The following is a 17,117-nucleotide window of genomic DNA, read 5'->3' as shown; positions in this document are numbered from 1 at the left end:
CCAATATCTTGTAAAATGGATAATAAATGTGTGAAAAGCTTAGGTGATGCTTCTAGTTGGTTATCACTTTTGCTTGTTGGGGGAGGAGTAGTGGGCATAAGGGCATCTCTTGTGCTTAGATCCCTTCCAATTCCTCAATGAGTGGTGTTTTCTCTACCAGGACATAGTAGTTGAGATTTTACTTGGCTTGTAATGAATAACTAATTCTGGACCTTGAATTCTACATTACTGTAAAAAGTCCACTTTAGGATGTTAAGATCTATTATAAACACTAATGGGTTAAGAAATGGGCAATACTCAACCTGGTGCTATATATATATATATTTTTTTTGCAATAGTCTCTTCGGTTAATGAATTAAAATAACAAAGCTATTTAATTTTGCTCTTCTCAAGAACCACTAGGGAGGCGCTGTTGAGTTGAAAGGGTTACTGTCAAACTGCTTTCTTTAGGGTGTAGTGACTTTCCATTTTTCAATCTTAAATTATAGGTATTGAGTGACAAGGGAAAGGATTATTGATTGAAGATTTTTTTTTGATTGAATTAAAAAAAAAATTGCTACCCATTGGGTGGGGTTGACTTCCAAGGAGGGCTGTTGCTCAAATCTGGCTATTAGTCCCTCTTCCATTCTTTCAAAATGGCTTGTTACAGCACCACTTCCTGTCCAGGGAGGAAGTAATTTTAGCCCATGGACTGAAATATTTAGCAAATCTTTAAAACAAAAGAAACAAATTACATTTCTTTCTGGCTTGAAAAGGGTGTCTGAGCCAGATGGGGTTAAGGTGCCCCCTCAGATGGGGTGGTTTGAAGAAGCCAAGGATGTGGGGGGTGGCAGGCACCCTTTAGGTAGAGGCTATCTCTTTTTTTTTGGTAGAAATGAAGGGGTGGGTCTATGGTACATCACCTGAGTTGTGGGGTAAATGTAGAGAGTGTCAATCAAAGGCAGAGCTCAGAGCTGGGAAGGAGCTCTAGATGGCGGCTGTGCCTTAGAGAGAGCGCGCTGAGCTCCGTGCCTTCCCAACACTTTACGCAACTTTCCCTAACTTTTGGGCAGCCTCAGGGGGCCCCCAGAGCCCCTTACCTGTTCTAGGCACGAATCGGGGGCTAACTGAGCCTTTTTCGGGCAGAAAAGCAGCTTTTGGAGGCTCTCTTTTCGTGCCTTGCTGGAAAGAAGAAGCCGTGGAGAGAGCCCAGGTCGTTGTTTTTCCAGCTTAGAAGCCATGGCGTACCTCCATTTTTGTGCGCTCTCCTAATGAGCTTTTCCCCCGGACATTTTTTGTACTAATTATCGCTGCTTTTGCTTTCACAGCAGTATAGTTTTGGGGATTAGAATCTATTTATTTTTTTATTATCTAAAAATATATCGTTGTCGTTTTACCTCCAAATATTTTGCATCTGATGTTTTTCCACTACCCGAAACTAATATCGGCTTGGTCCTGGCGGTGGTGCATGGATCAGGTAGGTGGGCAATCAATATTATTATTTTTCAGATTTCTGCCGTTTTTGAGTACTTTGACTTTTCGACCGATTTGAGCTGTATTGGGAATGACGCAATAAAATACAGAGATTTTTGCTTCCTCTGTTACTTTGGGAAAGTTTGCAGGATGCTGCTCTGGGTGGTTTCTCTTCCAATTTTTTTCTTTTTAAAATGAATATTATTGTTTTAAATGTCCGTTTTCCTGTGCTGATCAGTGTTGTGTATTGTTATAACTATCATTACAGCGTCAGGACTTTGTTCTTGATAACGAAAGCCAATGAAACAAACTGGGACCTTACCTTTCTTTCAACTTTTGACAGTAAATACCTGGGCACAGGACATCAAAGCAAACACAGATACCCCCCATTAATATTTAAGAATTAAAAGATGATGAGAAATGAGGACAAAAGCCAAGGAGAGGAGGGTTCAGTACACAGCAATGCATCGAGGTATGATCTATCAACTTTATTTTATTTTTAAAAACCTCTGAATACAGTGTTTACCTTGACAGCTTTGGTTTACTGCCCATGCTTAATACAAAACATTTAACTGATTTTGATTCCTTTTTTAAGGAATGACCTTGAGATTGTTAATATGCCACACCCTAATTTTTTTGGTAGCAATTTCTGAAAGTTGTGTTGTGACTTAAGGGCCCATGTCAGAGTCAAAAGGTAATGTACCTTTATTCAAGGGAGCCCCTTTCTCTGTTATGCTTTTTCAGTTTCTGAATTTCAGTTTTTAGGTTTTTTGTTCTGTGAAAAACGACCTTGTCGGTTTAGCCATTGCTGCATTGCACCATTTTACATACAAGGCAAATTTTTCTTTGAAGAATCTCAGAAGTCTAAACTTTAACTGAGGGCCATACAGAAGCCTAGTAGTAGTAAATTATAGTAAATAGACACTAGAGAAACTTACATGAATGAAAAAAAGTTCATTTTAAAATATAAACTAAAAAGTGCCTGTTTGATTGATGCTCCTTACTTTATATTTTATTTGGGCTTACAGAACTTTGATACTGTTTAGGTATTTTAGATATTTTGATACAATTTAACCAAACTTTCCCCTGGTGGTGATAGTATTTCATGTTTATAAAATCTAAACTAGGATTGTTAATGGGAACCTTGGTGTCCTTTGATTGCTTGTTTTGTATATTTTTGCTCAGAATGTGTGTTTACTTTTATGTCAAGTAATGATATTCTTTTCAACTACTTTATAAATTTAACTTTGATTTGAGGAAGAGTACAAAATGTTGAAAATACTGCTAACATTTGATAGACTTACAACATTAAGTCCTTTGTTTTGTTCTTCATTTAGCTTTTAACATTGTATCTTAAACAATATGTTGGCTTAATCTAACATTGAAGTCTAAACTTTGCATTGCTCTTCAGTGTTTGTCAATACATTGCATTTTGCCTATTTATGTTAACTTTTATTAAATCGTGACCTGTTCATTTTTCCTTGAGTATCTTTTAAGTAATTGTCAATAAAAAGAATTCTAAAACTCTTTGGTATCAACATGTGCACTATGTAAGTTTATCAAATGTATGAATAAGATTCTTTGTCCAGTAATATTTAACCTATTCTTGAACATGATATGAACTTGAAATATTTGTGGTAGAAACACATTTGTGACCACGTTATTTTGTTATAACCTTTTAAAACTTAATTTTGCATGCTAATCAGGAATGTTTTTAAATTGCAGTGTAATAAAAGGTGTTAAAATGGAAATAGGTACATTTATTTGATTTAAAATGGGCATTGTTAAATTGGTTTTAAAAAAAACCCAAATCATACACACAGTATATACAAGTTGTATTTTTTAAAATGTTTGAGATATTTTCAACTTTAATTATAAGGTTGTAATTATGTTTAAGTGCAGCTGCAAAAATCCTGACTTTAAGAAAAGTTGGTTTGCTTTTTAATCTAAATGTCACTGAAAAATGTGGATGATCAGTAGTAACAACAGCAATCAGAATAAATACATTTTAGGAGTGTGGGAACATTATGCCAAGTAAAATGAAGTCTAATAACTGGGTATAATGAGTGAATAATTGGGATCACACAGACACACAACCTTTGATTTTATTTTTTTCTGCCCCAAGGGTATAATATTTGCATAGCATCATATGTGTAATTTTGCTCTTTTGTAGCAAAGATCATGTGTCTAGCATCATTGATTGAGCCATATGTTTCACCTGTTGTATTAAAAAAGTAAAATGCTTAACATTTTTCTCCCCCTTCCCATACTTCACCAGAATAAACTTAGTGCTGGTAATATCTACTCACCTGGAGTGTGGGAGCAATTGAACAGAGCATATTTATAAATGAGCCTTATTTTCTGAGCTGAGTCAGCTGAATGTCTAAAATACTTTGCTTTCTAAGGTTGACTTTAAGATATGGGGGAAATGATTTCTAGGAAGTAAAGCCTTCAGCTTGTTTTACTGTAACCCTGAAACACATTGATGTCTGCACAGATCATGCTTCTGTGACTTGACTCCCCTCTCACAATTTTGTTGGACTAGCTTAGAAGCATTAGGTAATGTGTGAAGTCATATTACATAATCATGCCTTGATTGGAGGCTACAATAATGAAAATGGAAGGGTAAGGTGGATATGAGTGACTGGTGCCACTGATCTGAGGTTATGAGAAGCAAAAATACAGATGGGAAACAATGTATGTATTTGGTAGAGAGTGTATTAGTATAATGACTAGGGAATATGACTGGAATTGAGATTCCTGAATTTCCAGCCCTAGGAAAGGAGAGGGGGGGGGGGGGGGGGGAAACTTATCTGAACAAACACAAACTCCTCTGAGAGTAGACTTGAAACAGAAATTATTCCTGAGGGGAAATGATGTTAGTTTAACTCTTACAAAAAGTTTAGTAGCATCTGCACAGATGAAGGCCTTTCTTGGGACCTTTTGGATGAATAGCAACACCTCTTCTTCCTGTATTTCAGTATACAGACAGTAACGCAATTGTCAAGCTTTCCAACTTCACTGTTAAGATCACTCACTTGATTTAACTTGCTTCACCCAGGATGAAAGCTGGGATGTTGTACATAACTCAAAATTTTAAACAATGGAACAAAATGTTGGCAGTAACCTTTCTTTAAAAATATTTTTTTTTGCATCTTCTGCCTTTTCTAATGCACTTTATTTAAAAAGGCAGATGATGTGAAGAGGAGCAGTTGCACAATAAATTTTGAATACAACGTTAACTTCACAAATACTGGTATCTGAAATACAAATTAAGATAAAATAAATCTAGGAATTGGCAATCCTGTACAACAGTAGTATAAATAACTTAAGATAAGGACACACCATATAGATCCAACTTCTGCTTAAATCCCTTGGAATTTCTTCATTGCAGTTACCTTATCGCATCCCTAACCATAATGAAATGGACATGGCTTGTATTTTTATTACATAAGAGATGCAGAAGCAATACAGACAGTTGTATTTGCTTCCAACTTGCGCTTCGTGTTATAAAATACAATTTGGAAACATTAGTTCTGTGTGAATGGATTTAGACCTGTTTTCCATTGAGAGCTTTGAAGTTTTAGATCTGTAATCGATTGTCCTCTTGGCAAATGGCTGCTTTTGTAGAACTGAACTGCAGAGTGCAGCAGACTTTGTAGAACAGAACACATTCAGTTTGTGGCAGCCATTTTATGAAGAAGTAGTTTCATATAAAAGAGGATTTTTATCTGGGGAAAATAAAGTGAAACAAAAATTAACACCTCTATCTGGTTTCATCAGCCATTAGTATTTCTTGTCTTGTTAATGCTCAAAAGGAAACTAGCCACTCTTGGAAGGAAGGAAAAATGATTAAACGCCTGGCATTTTGGTGCAGGTCCAGTTCAGTCACAAAATGGCTGTTCCTTTGTGCCGCATAGCTGACAGACATGCTGCATTGCACTGTGTGTACTCTGAAAACAGCAGGAAGTTGCTGGTGGGGAGTTCAAAGGCCATCTTGTTTTTGCTGTGGAATCTGATTGGCTGTTAGCTCACTTGGTAACAGGACAGTCAACACTCGGCCGCCTCTGTGGAAGCAGAGCTCTGCCTTCTAGTGATGTCAGCATAAGCTTGCTTTTCAGAGCCTCCCCCACTCTTGGCAAGAAAGCGATTGCCTGCTCAGCCAGCAGGGAAAACAGCGTTTGCATGCACAGCATTCATTCCAGTGTGCGAGAGAGAGAGAATGTGCATGCAGTAGATCTACAATGTATTTTCTCACATCCTCTTTATGGACATTTTTAGTGGAATTTTCCTTGATCGTTTTTTTTTTTTAACTTGGATACCCTTTAACCCTTTACTGTTCCTTGAACAGCTGGACATTTTTTATAACTTTACAAATCTTAAATGGATGAAGCCCCATTTCCCTACTTGCCCCATAAGTGTGTAAAAATGCTTTTAGCCAGGTCACATTTTACTCCTTAAAAAAAAAAAAAAAAAACATAGGACAAGCAATGCTGGACATGTTTAACAAAATACATTTTGAACATGTTCTGGCTACAAATTCCTTCTTTTGGTTCTCCAGTTTACAATCTAATTGGTTGTTACTGTGAGTGCTTTTTGTTCCAAACCTGCAGTAGCACTTACAGAATTTGGTTCTCCATGGCTCTGCAGACTTTTTTTTTTAAACTTCTTAATCTTCTGCTCACTTCTAATCTGAAGGGTTTTTAAAAAAGCAAAACCAAGCAATCCATGTTACATCAGTGCAGAGAAAATACCGTGCAAGAAATTTGGTTTAGTTGTATTATGATGTAATCTATATAAAATGCAAAGGGATGGTTCATTTTTATTTTAAGGAAGTAACTTATCTCATTACAAATATAGATCCAGAGATTTTAAACTGTATTTTGTTTTTTGAGCTTTGCTAGAACTGCAAAGAATATACAGAACTCTTGTAAACTCACTGCAAGAAATTAGAAAGTTTTAAATATTTATGAACTATTTCTTTAACTCTCAAATAAAAACTTAATTCAGACGTCTTTGAAATAATCAAACACTATGTATTCTCTAACTGTATTACCCTGAGTATTTTTTCTTTTTGCGGATACAGACTAACACGCCTGCTACTCTGAAATCTGAGTATTTTATGTAACAGAAATGGAAGACAAGAATAAATAGATCAACTGAGTGATTTCATAATCCTACAGAAACTGCCTTCATTTATCACAGCCAACTAAGGGTTCATTTACACTAGAAAATTAGATCAACCCTGCTGCCTTGCTTACATCCCTCAGCAATGTTTTAAGCTGAAGTTCCCTTGTAGATAGTGCTAGGTTCATGGAAGTATCTACCTTTCAGGGAGGTGGAATACCTGTGCCAATAGGAAAACCCCTCCCATGGGCATAGAATAATGTTAAAAAAAAAATAATAATAAAGCTAATGTTAACAGCGCTTCAGTGTAGCTAAATATACATTTGCACACTTGCAGCACTGGAGGCGTTCCACCGTGGAGTTTCAAGTGTAGACAAGCCCTAAGTGTCTTCACTGCAGAATTTGCCCAGGCTTTTACCTGGGTGTTGCCCCATATCTTCTCATATCCATACATAAAACCTCTTGCCTGAGTTTAGTGATGCCTTCAACACAGGCTAGCTTTCACAGCTGGAGATATATCTTTAGAGCCTGGGTTCTGCTTTTACTTGTCATCCTGCCCATTTTGCAGTGAGGTCTAAATCAGTCAAGTGCTGATAGTTCTCCCGTGCCAAAGGCATTGCCTTTCTGTAGTTCCTCCTTCTGCTCAGGACAGACAAGGTGTCCCACAATTTGCTGGGAAAAGAGTCATAGAGAGGCGTATCTTGGGTGTGCCCCCAGAAGTCTTAGAAGTAAGTGTAGCACCAGGTGAGAACACTAACTCATTTCAGTGCTCGTGAGCTAGGCTGACCTAATGCCCAGAGCCAGAGTAACTGCACTGAAGACATACGCTCTTTTGCACCCACTACATTTTAAATGCACTAGTATGATGTTGAGTTGAGGGGGGTGGGGGAAGGTAATAGTGGCAAGGTGTCAATTAACAAGGATATGGCTACACTTAAACCGCTATAGCAGTACAGCTGCACCACTGTAGTGCTTCAGTGTAGAAGCAGAAGGGGTTCTACCATTTAGTGTAGGTTATCTACCTCCCTGAGAGATGGTACCTAGGCTGCTGGAAGAATTCTTCCATTGACCTAGCACTGTCTACATGAGGTTGGCATAGCTGTGTGTCTCAAAAGTGTGGATTTTTCACACCCCTGAGAGAGGTAGCCAATGTAAGTGCCCAGTGTAGACCAGCCCTTAAACTGAATCATCAATCCCCAGAGAAATGTCATTCCAGCCCCCCTCCCCTCCCCTTCAGTGCCTCTCACCTCTATTCTATAGAAATGACAGGATACCTATTTATTTAGCCTTCTGCCTCTGAGATAGTCAAGTGTGAAGTGTTTTGCTAAGTCCTGGGTACTTTACAGCAGTGATTTTGAACAATTCATTGCTTGCTATTCCCCAACCCTGCCCCACCCAAACCAATTCTGTATGTGACAGTGGAAAGATTCCACCAACTGTTTACTGCTCTAAAATATTTGTGAAGCTGTAAGTGTTTGGGCTTCCTTACATTTCTTTTTTTTATTTTTAGGCATAGAAATATCAACATTCCTTATATTTTAATATATTGTAAAAACTAATACTGGAGTTTGTAGGAACAGTTGGATGTTTTTTGTTCTGTGAGGGAGTCCCACCTCTTAACTGAATCTGCCACCTTTTCAGATCTCCTTTCATCATTACTGTATTTGTAGAGGTATGGCTGTCACATGACGTCTGCAGGGGATGCACTCTAATAGATTATTGTCCTAACTCCTGCAGCCAAAATTGCCTTTAAAGATCACTTGTGATAGAATCGTACAGCAGACCCCCAGTGTCTGAGGTAAACCCATATCTTCTGGGTTTTGTACTGGACACACAAATGTAACTGGCTGAAGTTTTAAACTATGAAAGGGGAAAGCCTAAATCCAAATTTTACTAATTCTTTTAGGGCCTGTTTCTTTAATATAAGACTTGTCAGGGTTTCATGCACAATATTTAAAAAGGTCTCTTTCTAGCACATACTAAAATCAATTAGCCATTTTGAGCGGAATAGCTGTTGCTGTGCATATTTCCCCTAAAGTATTTGCATGTTCACTACAACTATGTGCTGCTGACTACGTGCAGAGTCCCTTTTGAATTGGCCATTGTGCTTCATGCTGACTGTGCTGACATTGATAAACAAAAACCTGCTAAAGTGGCAGTTAAAATGATTGAGTGATGTATGAAGTAACTTCTGTCCTGCTGTCTCTTTCCTAGTATCAGAGGGGTAGACGTGTTAGTCTGTATCCACAAAAACAATGAGGAGTCTGGTGGCACCTTAAAGACTAACAGATTTATTTGGGCATTAGCTTTTGTGGGTAAAAACCCACTTCTTCAGATGCCACCAGACTCCTTGTTTTTATCTAAGTCCAAGAGCACAGATAGCCTATCTTTTTGCCAACTAGATATTGTCTCTTCTCCCATTATGCACAGGTATTATAACAGAGGTGGGCAAACTACAGCCCGCGGAGCCCCTCCTGCCTGGCGCCATAGCTCCTGGCCCGGTAGGCTTGCCCCCTCCCCCTCCCCCACAGCCTCAGCTCACTGTGCCGCTGGCGCAGTGCTCTGGGCGGCGAGCTTCTGGTGCTGCACAGCTGCAGAGCCCGGCCTGACCCAGTGCTCTGTGCTGCGCTGGCACGACTGGCTCCAGCTGGGTGGTTCAGCTGCAGTGCTGCCAGCCACCAGTGCTCCAAGCAGCGCGGTAAGGGGGCAGGGAGCGGGGGGTGGTGGGGTTGGATAGAGGGCAGGGGAGTTCAGGGTGGTGGTCGGGGCGGGGAACAGGGTTTGAATGGGGGCAGGGGTCCCGGGGCAGGCAGTCAGGAAGGAGGGGGGGTTGGATGGGGCAGCGGGGGGCAGTCAGGGAGAAGGGGTGGTTGGATGGGGCAGCGGGGGGCCATCAGGGAACGGGGGTTTGGATGGGCCAGGAGTCCTGAGGGGTTGTCAGGGGGCCAGAAGCGGGGGGACGGTGGGGGCCAGCCCATGCCCCCCTCCCCTAACCGGCCCTCCATACAATTTCCAAAACCAGATGCGGCCCTGAGGCCAAAAAGTTTACCCGCCCCTGTATTATAAGGTTCTCAACAGTGGGTGCTGCGTGAGTGGGAACAGTGAGGCAGTCGCAACTGAGTTATACGCTGCTCTTGGTGAATGTTAAACATGTTAGTATTTTCAGACCTGGGGAAGGGGAGATCTGTCTCTTTCAGAGCCCTGAAGTCTACACTTGTACTCGCCTTTCACCCCCTGAGTGATGCAAGTTACAGCGACCTAAACGCTGTCCACACTGGTCCTGTGTCGGTGGGAGACGCACTCTCGCTGACATTACTTCACCTCCGTGAGAGGCGGAAGCTATTGTGCTGACGGGAGAGCGGTCTCCCATCTGCATAGCGCGTCTGCACCAAACGCTCTATAGTGGCGCAGCTGCGCCGATGTCGTGCTGTAGTGTAGACTTGCCCTCAGTGATCCTCCTTAATCAAGTAGAGGGGGGGGTGTCATTAGAATGATCAATTCTTTTCTAACCCCTACTAAAGTGCCTGTATCCCAGGCATTTCCAACTTCTAACTCATGGATCAGTGAGCAGCTGAGCCCTGCTTTCCACATATTAAGGCAAATAGTTAACCAACTTCCCCAAATATTTTTATTTCTGAATACAGTTTGCTGAGCTGTTGAATGAGGCCGCTGATGCTGTCTCTAAATCTAAAACTCACTCTCTTTTAGAGATAGAGATCTGCTGCAACTTACGGTATCTTTGTTCCAGTTTTAATGAAGGCAAAGCTGTTTATCAGACAGTGTCAAATAATGAAGAGGTTGGGCAGAAACAGAGTGAGGGTACCTCAAATGCTGCTTTTCAATGTGATCGTTTTTCCTTCAGTCTCTAAATCAGAGGTGGGCAAACTGTGGCCCGCGGGACCCTGCTGCCTGGCCCCTGAGCTCCTAGCCCGGGAGGCTCGCCCCTCCCTGCTGTTCCCCCTCCCCCGCAGCCTCAGCTCACTGCGTTGCCGGCGCAATGCTCTGGGTGGCCCGGCAGTGCAGGACAGCCCTTCCAGAGCTGCCTGTCCTGATGCTCTGGATGGTACAGCTGTAGCACCGCCAGCCACTGGTGCTCCAGGCAGCGCAGTAAGGGGACCGGGGGACTGGATAGAGGCAGGGGAGTTTGGGGTGGTGGGCAGGGGGCGGGAGTGTGGAGAGGGGGCCTAGGGGGTGAGGCGGTCAGGGGGCGGGGCTCCCAGGGGAGCAGTCAGGAAGGAGAGGGGAGGGTTGGATGGAGCGGCGGAGGGCAGTCAGGGGCCAGGGAGCAGTGGTGGTTGGATGGGGCAGGGGCTTGGGGGGGGCAGTCAGGAAGGAGAGGGGGGTTGGATGGGGCAGTGGGGACTGGGTGCAGTCAGGGGACAGGGAGGGGGTGGATGGGGCAGGAGTCCCAGGGGGGACCGTCAGAGAGCGAGAAGCAGGGTGGGTTGGATAGGGGGTGGGCGCCTGGCTGTTCGGGGAAGCACAGCCCTTCATACAATTTTGGAAACCCGAGGTGGCCCTCAGGCCAAAAAATTTGCCTGCCCCTGCTCTAAATCTATGCCTATAATGGTGAAAAAAACAATACATCTTTATAAAGGAAGAGGAAGAATAAACATCTCAAACCTAAAGCCAATTAACAGCTCTTAAAATAGGGCTCTGCTCTGAAAGGTGACTAAAAATTATGTGGATTGGTGTCTCAATAATCCCTATAGTAAATATGTTCCAGTTTCCACGATGATGACTACACTTTGAAATGTAAGCCCTGCAAACTTAAGATGGTTTTCCTTCTAATATGTCATCATAAGTAATAAAGTTACTGCAAGTCAAATTAGGCCTTCAATGACACATGGGTGACTGCTTGAAACTTCATAAACAATTCTCTTCATACTTCAGAAGAAATATGCAGCTCACTCCCTTCTGGGAAATTGTTCTGCAGTGTGACGTGAGTAAGAAGCCGTAAAAATAGACCATATGATTCAGAAGTGCACAAAAGGAGCAGATTTGTGCAAGAAGGTGCCATTCTATGAGGCCACTTTTCAGAGTCCTGCTTTAACTTTGTCTAATATGAATAAGACCTGATCAGAAGCAGCGAGTTTGAATGAAAATTCTACATTATATCAAAATGCTCTTCAGAACTACTCATACAATTACTACTTTTGCTGTGCCTTTAAGGATAGCAGTTCAGAATCTGTTTCTGTTGTGGGTGAGAGACTTCCTTTGTAATAAAGCTCTTTTTCATGGGCTCTCTGCTCGTTTCTACCAGTGCATCTTTACCTGATCAGCAAGATCTCCTGTTTTTCCAAACTTTTGGCCTCTACACACAACTCTGCAAGTGCACCTCACTTTCTAACCTGCAACACCCCCTGCTATTCCAGTCCTGAACAGAATGCTAGTTGTGCTACATTATGTAAATGTAGGTGTAGTGTAAATAATAGATTTATAAAATCTGTCAGGATATCCCAACATACTTTACAAAGCAGAGAACCTTTAGAGAGAGGTATGCAAATATGAACCATTTATTTAGCTCAGTAAGTGCTTGCTCTTTGGTTCTGTCTCTGGAGCCTATCTTGGAGAGAGGGAGGCAGCGTTGGCCAAAAGGTGGTGCTTTCACTTAATGCTTCACAAAAAGTCTCTTGAAAGCTCAGCTTTTCTGTGAACATCCATCTCAAGCTAGCCTTGAAACTGGAACAAGGATGGTGACAGCTAGGACACCAGTTGTGAGCATATAGTTCTTAATAATTAGTTGTATTCTAGTAGCACCAAAAAGACTGGGTGATATACAAACAAAATCAAAAACATAGGCAGTAATTTACAGTCTTATCAGTAATGGACATTAGAGCTGGTACTAAAAGTCTATTGTTGTTTGCTTAACATGTTCTGTTATAACCTGCTATTTTCAGATGCTTATAAATTTGCCAAACTTTAACTATTCTGTTAGAAATTTTCACTACTTGCTCTCTGTTTCATGCTGAATTTCTTCTGAAAGTTTCAGGAAGAATGGTTTAGCTTTTACTGAAAATGAAGTTGGGCAAAATAGGTTTTGTTTTTGTTTTTTTTAATATGTTTTTCTTGAAAGAGGGTTAGACCCACCATCTTGTGGAGCAGGAGCTGGATATTTGGCAAGGGCAGCCCGGGGTGCCTTTTGTTGTGCCCATGAACATCATCCACATTTTCTCAAGTTAGCCTGTGGAAATCACGTTTTGTACATGCTCTGGAGAGGCTTGCTCCTAAAAATCTCTGAAGACTCCATTTACACCAAGCATGCTCGAGCTCCCTCCTTCCTCTTCTTTTCCCCCCAGCTTCATCTGCACCAAACATGCTCATAGGTACAGAGCTAGAGCAAAAGATAAAATGCAGGCCCTCACGTAGTGAAGAGGAAGAGCTGCAGCATTCCTTTCTTACTTTTGGTGTGTACTTCACAACCCATGTTATTGAGCAAGGCCTCACACCCTTGCCTTAGGAGGCAGGCAAGTATCAGTTACCTTATTTTACAGATGGAATACCTCAGAGTTTGCATAAGGTCAGGCTGGGAATAAAACCTTATCTCTAATTGGGGTAGTTCCAAGTCTCACTTTCTCAGGCTGCCTTTCATGCTCCCATGTGCCCCAGGTATATGCTTGGTTGTGCTGTCTGTAACCACTAGTCGACATTCCTCTCCAGAATCAGGAATAGAATCCAAGAATCCTGATACCCCAACGTTTTGCTACTGTCTGCCAAATAGTTGTGTAAGCCACTGGCAAAGTGTGTGCTGCTGCATCTGGTGAATGGTGCATGGTCAGGATAATAGCCTATTGCTGCTACATGTTACACCATTAGCTCAAATGAAGAGATGTGAAGTGTGGTTTGGGGTTTAAACACTACCGATGTGGGTGAACAATATGATTTTATGTGATGCAGTCTTATCACCTTGCTTTTTATAAAACCTAGGAAATGACACACACTCAAACTGTTTAAAACAAACAAACAAAAACGCAAAGTGGTAAAGTCAACCACTCAAAAGTTAGGAAATGCTAGAACTAAGGTTGCATGGGGAGCTTTAATTTGACTTCTTTGTGTATATGTTGGAAAGTAAGCTGCCTTGTCCCTGTCTCCACTTCAGCTGTCTGCGTTTTTGCACTTCCCCCCCCCCCCTCCCCTTTTTGGAAGAGGCCTCAATTTCAGATTTTGCCCCAGACTCACTAAAAACCTCTCTGTGGCCCTGTGAAGACATATCCCTCACCTTCACACTCTAGTTACATCATGCAAAGAAATTTGGGGTGCAGTTTATATAAAAAAATATACAAAATTGTGTTGTATTGCCCAGCTGTAAAATGGTAGAGCAGTCATCATGCCACCCAAGCCCTGCTACAATTTTCTTGCAGATTTCGTAAGATGCCTGGTTGCGAAAAGGTGACCCCGTAAGCTCCTAGTGTTGCTGTTAAACTAGTTCTTTCTTGAATGCAGATAGGATTATTTCCTTTTATTCTTCAGCAATGGGTCAGTTTTTGCCAGATCAGAAATATTTGCCTCGTGAGTAAAGAGTTACAGACTGGAGTACATCTTGGAAATGTGGAATCATCTTTTCTGAGTCTTGGTGGATCTAGATTTGTAGATACACTCCCTATAAAGGGGCCAACCCAACTCGCACTTAGCTCAATAGGTGTTTGTCCTTTGACTTTAGTGGATGTTGGGTTGGGCCCAAATTGATTTTCAGATATATACTTCCCCATAGTGTAATTGAAAGTTGCCTTACTCTGGTGCCCATTTTTAGCGTCCAAAAAAGATTATTTCTCAAAAATAGACACTGGAAGAGAGAGACTTTAATCTCTAATTGTGTACAGCTCTAAGGATTAACAAGCACATACTTGCATCTGATGAAGTGGGTTTTAGCCCACGAAAGCTTATGGCCAAATAAATTTGTTAGTCTCTAAGGTGCCACAAGGACTCCTCGTTGTTTTTGCTGATACAGACTAACACGGCTACCACTCGATTCCAAGCACATACTGTTTGCCGATTGGCTGGGGTATATTTGCTTCCTGATATTGTCGAAGATGGTTAGGATCCACTTTGTGGAATTAACTTTTCTTTCTAATAGTTTAATTTAATTTTTTTATTTCATTAAAATATGAAAGTAAAGGTGGTTCTTGACAAACACATGCCCTTTGTTTCACTAACAGGTTTCAGGGGTTTTTAAAAAGGGAATTAGACTCATAGACTCTAAGGTCAGAAGGGATCATTATGATCATCTAGTCTGACCTCCCGCATGATGCGGGCCACAAAAGCTGACACACCCACTCCTGGAATAATTCTCTCCCTTGACTCAGCTGTTGAAGTCCCCAAATCATGATTTAAAGACTTCAAATCGCAGAGAATCCTACAGCAAGCGACCCCTGCCCCATGCTGCGGAGGAAGGCGAAAAACCTCCAGGCCTCTGCCAATCTACCCTGGAGGAAAATTCCTTCCCGACCCCAAATATGGTGATCAGCTGAACCCCGAGCATGCGGGCAAGGTTCTCTAGCCAGATTGCTTGCCACAATCTTAGAAAATGGAGAAATATGACATATTCAGCTGCAGTATTTTTAGCAAGTGTATATGCATGTACATACACACCTGCAAACATGTATGGCTGATTCCTCTCTCTAAAGAAATGACAGTTTTGAGATTTCACTATTCTTAATCCTTATTTGCATTATGGTATTACCCACAGTGTGGTAGATGTGGTCTCCGACTCCGCCCCAGAAGAGGTCAGAACCTTGACAAACAAAGGGCTGCAGGGAGGGATAATAGGTATTTTTGTGTTCTTAAATAAATATCAACTATGCCACCTGGACCTCAAGCCAGCCATTATTGTTGTTTAACTTCTTGTAGCCAGTGCTAGTAGAGCTGTTTGAAAATGTGACACCCTCCCTTCCCCCAATTTTGATTTTCAGTGGAATACAAAAATATTTCGGCCAAACATTGAAATATTTCCATTTGGAAATGCTGCCACTTCACCTTGTGGGGGTTGTAGTTCGGGCACCTCAAGCTTCCATTCTCCTCTCTAAACTGCCCTCTCAGGTTAGACTGCATTTCCCATGATGCACCCCGTAGTCCCCTCTTAGAGATGGGAAGTGGTTCACCATGGGAGTCCCTTGCCATGGTGCATTTATGGGAGATGCAGGCCAGCTGAGGAGCCTGGCCAATAGACATGAAGCAACTGAATTACAGCTCCCACGAGGCACCTTGTCAGTATGTCCAAATGGAAATATTTCAGTTTTTGAGTGTTTGAATTTTTGACTAAAAATTGAAAATTTCCACAGAAAGCAGGTACTTTTCTTGAAAAATGTCTTACTGAAAACCCAATTTTCCCACAAAAAACAGTTTCAGCAGAAAATATTCAACCAGCCCTAATTGCTAGTGAATGGGTCTAGAGTGGGTTAGTTTCAAGTGAAAGAGGAGAGGGAGTGGCCTTAGGATTGAATTCAGTGAGGACATTCCACAAGAGAAGTGGACAAATGGGGCAGGACGGGGGGGAGGGAGGTGTTACGGCAGGGGGGCGATGTGAAAAGAGTGGAGCCAATAAATAAGCAAGGGCAAACATGGGGAGAGCCTGGAAGTTGGTGAGGTGATGGCAAAATGGAAGGATTCAAGGTGGTGTGACATATTTTGAGTGCAGGCACATAAAATAATTTTAGCCAGAGCTGTGTTTTGTGTGGACTAGAAGTGACGGCACAAGCAACGGGGATGTTGGAGAGAAAAATGACAAAGTGGCTTGTCTTGTTTTTCCAGTTCTCCTAGGACAGAGGGGGGAAAAGGGATAACAGCTTCTGAATTTCATATTCCTCCCACTTTTAAAGCCAAACTGAAGTAGGTAAAACAGACTTTAATGAGCTCATCTTTAAACATTACTTAGAAGTTGGTCATTTCTCTTACTCCAGGTTTTGAAATCTTCCCTTATAGGTAATTTTTTTTTCTTTTAATTTCAAATTCTTCCATTTTGAGACACAAAACAAACCGGAAATCACAAGAGCAGGGACAAATCATAAGATGGTGGAAGAGCAATGTTCTAAAATGGTGACTGGAAGTCTGGCTGAGTGCCCAGCAGCACTGGAGGAATTTCTGGAGCAATTTTTCATGCAGTGTTTCACTGCTGCCCTCTGCCAGCTCTCTGAGAAAATGCAGTTCTGTTCTCGAGTAGTGATTTGCTGTACTTCGGCAATTGACTGGGATGTATTTATTCAAGACTGGCTGGGGATATAGTCTTTGTGGATAGGAGACCTATATTTTATAGGAAGGAGATTTAGTCTTTACAGGGCCTCAAAAGAATTCCTTTTAAAGATAGGACCCTTTTTATTTCCATATTTGAATCTTTTCTATTTATATGTGGAAAGATTTATACATTTTATTTTATTGTGTCTATTGATAGCTATTGTGCAAAAGTATATTGATTTCTGTGTAATTTTATCTTTGTATTATATAATGATTTTCTTGCTTCTGCCTTTTTTAAATGTGCTGAAATTATTCAATCTGGACAAAAACTAGATACATTTTGTTCTTTTATCCTTTTATAAAAGGGGACA

General features: G+C 41.4%; 1 protein-coding gene across 5 annotated transcripts in view; it reads left to right on the top strand.

Moving 5' to 3' along the window:
• The first annotated feature begins 383 nt into the window (after window positions 1-383).
• Window positions 384-17,117, top strand: part of CHD2 (chromodomain helicase DNA binding protein 2) — an 80,133-nt gene continuing 63,399 nt past the window's right edge. For 3 of the 5 annotated variants that reach the window (XM_054040960.1, XM_054040958.1, XM_054040957.1), the window contains exons 1-2: window positions 401-1,456; window positions 1,796-1,924. In XM_054040960.1, the coding sequence (XP_053896935.1) occupies window positions 1,863-1,924 (62 nt within the window). In that variant the 5' untranslated portion in view covers window positions 401-1,456; window positions 1,796-1,862. Of the gene's footprint in view, window positions 1,457-1,795; window positions 1,925-17,117 lie in introns of all 5 variants that reach the window. The other 2 variants (XR_008446378.1, XM_054040959.1) reach the window with 2 other exon arrangements.

This window comes from Malaclemys terrapin, chromosome 10, assembly GCF_027887155.1.
Source record: "Malaclemys terrapin pileata isolate rMalTer1 chromosome 10, rMalTer1.hap1, whole genome shotgun sequence".
In the NCBI taxonomy this organism is placed as follows: Eukaryota; Metazoa; Chordata; order Testudines; family Emydidae; genus Malaclemys; species Malaclemys terrapin.
The sequence above is the reverse complement of the archived record's forward strand: the minus strand, read 5'-3'. Positions and strand labels throughout refer to the sequence as shown.